This window comes from Gymnoscopelus microlampas, assembly GCF_963454915.1.
Source record: "Gymnoscopelus microlampas genome assembly, chromosome: 19".
NCBI lineage: Eukaryota > Metazoa > Chordata > Actinopteri > Myctophiformes > Myctophidae > Gymnoscopelus > Gymnoscopelus microlampas.
The window spans coordinates 1,261,852-1,268,561 of NC_139956.1; the positions used below are offsets into that span (position 1 = coordinate 1,261,852).

The following is a 6,710-nucleotide window of genomic DNA, read 5'->3' on the forward strand; positions in this document are numbered from 1 at the left end:
TTAATTTCAAATGCCTTTTGTTATACTTATGTTAACTTTATGAACTTAGATACAAATACATTGGACATAAAAAAGACAATAGAACTTTAATACTAGTCATTAAGCTACTAATATAGACTGAAGTCATTAAAGCGGGTCATGTTTACATGTTTGGAATCATAACAGCTGAAATCAATATTTTTTCTGGGTTTGATACTTTTTGGGTTTTTTTTTTTGTTACTTTAATTCGGTTATTTCGGTTCCAGAATACATATTGCACTACTATTGCAACACATTTTTCATACATTATTTTCAGGGGGTGTGCAGCCCCCTCAGCACCCCTACTTCCCACGGCTATGCTACATTCTATGCTACATTCTGCCCGATACCGAGTCGTCAGACAACAGGAACAATGCGCAGTTACAGGCAGCATTCATGTTGTTAATTCATTCATTAATTCATGTCAACTCATAGCATTCTGAAGAGACTTTTTGTCTTTTTTTTCAAAAGTTTACAAATTATAGCTACCTGCTGGTCTTCAAACAGACAGACGGATGGAAGGGCAGGCAGGCAGGCAGGCAGACAGGCAGACAGGCAGGCAGGCAGGCAGACAGGCAGGCAGGCAAGCAGGCAGACAGGCAGGCAGGCAGGCAGACAGGCAGGCAGGCAGGCAGGCAGGCAGGCAGGCAGGCAGACAGACAGACAGACAGACAGACTGGCAGACAGACAGACAGACAGGCAGACAGACAGACAGACAGACAGACAGACAGACAGACAGACAGACAGACAGACAGACAGACTGGCAGGCAGGCAGGCAGGCAGGCAGACAGACAGACAGGCAGGCAGGCAGGCAGGCAGGCAGGCAGGCAGGCAGGCAGACAACATTCAAACAGTACAGCTGCAGTACAGATGGCACCAACATTTTGGTCAGAGACATCAGGGGATCAGCATGACTGTTCTGTCAGTCACACACACGCACGCACGCACGCACGCACGCACGCACGCACGCACGCACGCACGCACGCACGCACACACACACACACACACACACACACACACACACACACACACACACACACACACACACACACACACACACACACACACACACACACACACACACACAGCCATTTTAATCAAACTATAAACACAATGCAAAAACTGTTTGTCAATTTATTCCACTTAATATTCTGTATTTCAGCATTTTATTACATTTTATTACATTTTATTACATTTTATTACATTTTATTACATGTTATTACATGTTATAACAGCTGAATATAAAATAAAAAACGAACATGAATCAGAGAACGAGGCAACGATATAGGAAACATTTCATCCAGATGAAAGTATTAATAATCTTATGAGGCCTGAATATGATATGAATGAGATATTATATAGAAACACATAAACTAAGATGCTTTAAAGTAAAAACCATACGATGTGTCGTAGAGACGCTCCGTCCAATCGGGAGCTTCACAGCTTGCTCTCGTAGGTGGCGCCCATCTTCTCCTGACCAATCAGAGTGTCGTCTGGATGAGTAGCCCCGCCCTCTGGCTCCTCAGCTGAGGAAGGATGAAGACGTGTGTCAATCAAACTCCATAGTTTCAGTTGAAGTCATAGTCATTTGAATAAAATGTCATTTAGTTTTTGTCACTCGTCTGATTGATTGATTGATTGATTGAATATTTTATTAGGCAAAAGAATGTAAAACAACACATTTACATTTAAAATACTTTGTCTAACAGGTCCGTTCATAAAAGTCCTTGCGGACTTGTTTCCAATGAGGGCCTTGGTATTCAATTCATAGACTGCCTGACGGCTGCCTGAAATGTATTAATTCATAATTTAGTTTTAGTCATATTTTATTCTTCTGAATTGTTTTGGTTTGAGTCTAGTTTTAGTCGACTAAATATCATAAGATTTTGGTCCACTAAACGTATAGTTGATTTTGTCAACAAAAACATCATTTTGTCTGGTCTTGATGGCGTGGTAATGACTGATTTTACACTTGGTTGAATGCTGACAATAACAGATCTACAAGCTCACCACGTGTCGCGCTGCGACGCGTTGTGAGCTTGTCAGAGCGCAACACCCGATCCAAACATAAAATTACTTGTCTTTTAGTTCTACTGGATCTCTTCTAAAAATCCACCATGGAGACATACGTTATGAGCTTCTTTCTGTCAATACATTCTGTGCAGGTGATTATTTTTCTAAGTGTCAGAGTTTGGAAGTGCTTGTTTTCTATAACACAACGTCCTGCTGCCTCCTGCATTATGTGCAACTTATAAACAGTGATTTCCAGGGGCTTTTTTTGGCGGATTCTGTTCGTTTCTTTTCGGTTTTTGGTTACTTTATTTTGGTTGTAGGGTTAGGGTTAGATTAGGGTTACGTTATTTAATTCATATTTGTCCCTCATTTTACTGATCTATCATCAAAATATTAATTATTTTAACATTTAATTGTATTATTCTAAATGACTGAGGGGGGTCCAATCTGAAGCTAGGGGGGGGGGAAACCCCCGTCCCCCCCCCCCCGCCCCCCCCGGTATTTGCGCGCCTGGTGGTTTCCAAACTCCAACGCTCCATGTGCATACTCTCTATTGGTCTTATCATCTTGGACGTACTTCTTTGTTATACCGTCAAATATACAATGATTTATGGTGTGTAAATAAATACTACAGTATAAAATACTGTATTGGCCGAAAATAGCAGATCTACAAGCTCACAAGCTGGTAGACCAGACAAAGAGGCCAAAGGTCAGGTTTACTAAGTGTTGATGGTTTAAGTGGTTAAATGTCTGAACATGAATCTGACAGATTCATATAAAACATAATGTGTAAAGTAACAAATAAACAACACTATATTGATGACCGTGTCTGTCAAACAAGTCTATGAATGTATCCATGAAATCTATGAAAAGGTTTAATCGGCAACACAATGTTATACAATATGTAGTGGCAGTGACGTGCACAGACATTTTGAGGGGCAGGTGCTCGAGTAAAAAAAAAAAAAGGGCACCTTGCGCGGCGCGCGGAACCGCCGGCTGCCTTTAGTAGTGTGAGATTTATAGAAGAAAATTGCAACGCACATTTTGGGGAATTGTTAATATATTAGAAGCTTTTAATCCAGAATTGATCGATGTCACCATGTGCTACATACTGTAAACCAGGGGTCTTCAACGTCACCTATACCTCTTTGCCAAAAATAGCCGATCTACAAGCCCACAACGCCTCGCTGCTATTTTTGGCTAAAGTTCTCCTCAGAAAAGGGATGCTAGGTTTCGAGTGGTTACGGTAAAAAGAAAAATCATATCACATAGAAGATTTGGCGGACCCCCTGTAGTAACTCTGAGGACCCCCTAGGGGTCCCGGACCCCCTGTTGAAGACCCCTGCTGTAAACTGAAAAAAAAAAAAAACGTTTTTTTTTCTTCTTTTTTTCTAAAGGGCACTTCTGGTCAAGACGGCAAAGGGCAGGTGCTCTAGCACCACCTAGAGTCTATCTGTGCACGTCCCTGTGTGGTGGAGACTTTGAGCATGATATATCTCTCTAAGCTAAGAAAAAATAATGTTTAAAAAGAGCCCTGCTCTATGTCAATGATTCCATTCACAGTATAGAGCTATTTAACACTTACACTGACAGCAGCTTTAAAGTGTGTTAACATGATGTCTTAACGTATAGATGATGTATATGTCCCAATGATGTGTAAACATGTGATATAATAAACCTCTGTGTGTTCTAGACCTCTCCTCATCTCTCCATCATCACAGGACAAACAAACTGAATTCTCTCCTTTATCTGGATCTTTCCTTTCATCTTCCCCCTCCACACACACACACACACACACGCACGCACACACGCGCACACACACACACACACACACACACACACACACACACACACACACACACACACACACACACACACACACACACACACACACATACACACACACACACACACACACACACACACACACACAGTTTGTTTCAACACTATTCTGGGGTTTAACCCTTCGGTGAATACAGCAGATCTACCCTCCGCTGTTTAGCTCTCTGTTTTGCCCTCCCCTGTCCCCCCTGTGTGTGTGTGTGTGTGTGTGTGTGTGTGTGTGTACCTCTGACTTGTCGTTGTAACAGTCGTGGGGCAGACAGACCGATGCCCAGCGCTCCAATAGGAGCGGTGGAGAGGATAGCTAACACGGCTAACGTTAGCACGTCCAGGCCGTACTTTATCAGCGTCTCGTCTCCTTCCTCCCGGGCCATGTCCAACGCCTTGGAGCCTATAGCGGCCTGGACACACACACACACACACACACACACACACACACACACACACACACACACACACACACACACACACACACACACACACACACACACACACACACACACACACACACACACACACACACACTTAACAGTAAACATCTTGCCAGTTTTTGACCGCCAGCCTAAAGCCAGAATAGCCGATCTATAAGATCACAACGTGTCTTGTTTCGGTGCATGACACCAGCACACAACTAAGTGTAAATCAGGCATGACTCTATTCTATAATCCCTAAACCTGACCTCTATCCCAAACCTGAATCTTATTCTAATTGTAAAAGGTAAATGGTGCATTTATAAAGCTGTTATCCAAAGTGCTTTCCATAGATTGCGTATTACATTCATACATTCACACACCAATGGCGGAGAAAACCATGCAAGGCACCAACAAACTTTTCTGTGAGAAACCTTTCTGACAGAAACCTTCCTGTCAGAAACCTTTCCGTCAGAAACCTTTCAGTCAGAAACCTTTCTGTCAGAAACCTTTCCGTCAGAAACCTTTCCGTCAGAAACCTTTCCGTCAGAAACCTTTCTGTCAGAAACCTTTCAGTCAGAAACCTTTCAGTCAGAAACCTTTCCGTCAGAAACCTTTCCGTCAGAAACCTTTCAGTCAGAAACCTTTCTGTCAGAAACCTTTCAGTCAGAAACCTTTCCGTCAGAAACCTTTCAGTCAGAAACCTTTCAGTCAGAAACCTTTCAGTCAGAAACCTTTCAGTCAGAAACCTTTCAGTCAGAAACCTTTCAGTCAGAAACCTTTCAGTCAGAAACCTTTCAGTCAGAAACCTTTCCGTCAGAAACCTTCCTGTCAGAAACCTTTCCGTCAGAAACCTTTCTGTCAGAAACCTTTCAGTCAGAAACCTTTCCGTCAGAAACCTTCCTGTCAGAAACCTTCCTGTCAGAAACCTTCCTGTCAGAAACCTTTCCATCAGAAAGCCTCTAAAGAAAGGCCTATAGGCTAATAGAAATATTAGAATGCTGATCTGGTCAAAATCATTTATGTTCAATGTCAATGTATTTGAACCATAGCTCCTTGACTACAGCTACATATAATGTGTCTATTCTGGTAAATATAAATATCCAGTCAGGCTGAAGTTAGGATGATTCCGGACGGTAGGACGGACGGACGGACAGACAGACAGACAGACAGGCAGACAGGCAGACAGACAGACAGACAGACAGACAGACAGACAGACAGACAGACAGGTGGTCCCACAGACAGACAGACAGACAGACAGACAGACAGACAGACAGACAGACAGACAGACAGGTGGTCCCACAGACAGACAGACAGACAGACAGACAGACAGACAGACAGACAGACAGACAGACAGACAGACGGGCAGACGGTCAGACGGTCAGACAGACAGACAGACAGACAGACAGACAGACAGACAGACAGACAGACAGACAGACAGACAGACAGACAGACAGACAGACAGACAGAAAGACAGACAGACAGACAGACAGACAGACAGACAGACAGACAGACAGACAGACAGACAGACAGAAAGACAGACAGACAGACAGACAGACAGACAGGTATACCTGTACAGTAGCTTTAGGCAGCCAGGCCACAGAGATGAAGAGTTTCTCCTTCAGGGTGAATCCTCCATAATGAACCACAGAGAACGTTACTAACAGCCTGACCACCAGACCTATGAGGATACAGCAGAGACCTAGACCTGATAGAGAGACATAGACACACTGTTAGAGAGAGAGAGACCTATGAGGATACAGGCTAGACCTAGACCTGGGAGAGAGACATAGACACACTGTTAGAGAGAGAGAGAGACCTATGAGGATACAGGCTAGACCTAGACCTGGTAGAGAGACACAGACACACTGTTAGAGAGAGAGAGAGAGAGACCTATGAGGATACAGCAGAGACCTAGACCTGGTAGAGAGACATAGACACACTGTTAGAGAGAGAGAGAGACCTATGAGGATACAGCAGAGACCTAGACCTGGTAGAGAGACATAGACACACTGTTAGAGAGAGAGAGAGAGAGAGACCTATGAGGATACAGCAGAGACCTAGACCTGGTAGAGAGACATAGACACACTGTTAGAGAGAGAGAGACCTATGAGGATACAGCAGAGACCTAGACCTGGTAGAGAGACATAGACACACTGTTAGAGAGAGAGAGAGAGACCTATGAGGATACAGCAGAGACCTAGACCTGGTAGAGAGACATAGACACACTGTTAGAGAGAGAGAGAGACCTATGAGGATACAGCAGAGACCTAGACCTGGTAGAGAGACATAGACACACTGTTAGAGAGAGAGAGAGACCTATGAGGATACAGGCTAGACCTAGACCTGGGAGAGAGACATAGACACACTGTTAGAGAGAGAGAGAGAGAGAGAGACCTATGAGGATACAGCAGAGACCTAGACCTG

At 43.7% G+C, this 6,710-nt stretch overlaps 1 protein-coding gene across 2 annotated transcripts in view; it reads right to left on the reverse strand.

Annotated features, from left to right (window-relative positions):
* Window positions 1–1,191: 1,191 nt before the first annotated feature.
* LOC311034818 (sodium/hydrogen exchanger 9B2) overlaps window positions 1,192–6,710 on the reverse strand; it is a 29,195-nt gene continuing 23,676 nt past the window's right edge. Inside the window, exons 13-15 of one of the 2 annotated variants that reach the window (XM_084042836.1) lie at window positions 5,855–5,991; window positions 4,100–4,274; window positions 1,192–1,544 (exon numbers count right to left, since the gene is read on the reverse strand). In XM_084042836.1, coding sequence (XP_083898962.1) covers window positions 1,456–1,544; window positions 4,100–4,274; window positions 5,855–5,991 — 401 coding nt within the window. In that variant the 3' untranslated portion in view covers window positions 1,192–1,455. The remainder of the gene's footprint in view (window positions 1,545–4,099; window positions 4,275–5,854; window positions 5,992–6,710) is intronic. The other variant, XM_084042835.1, reaches the window with a different exon arrangement.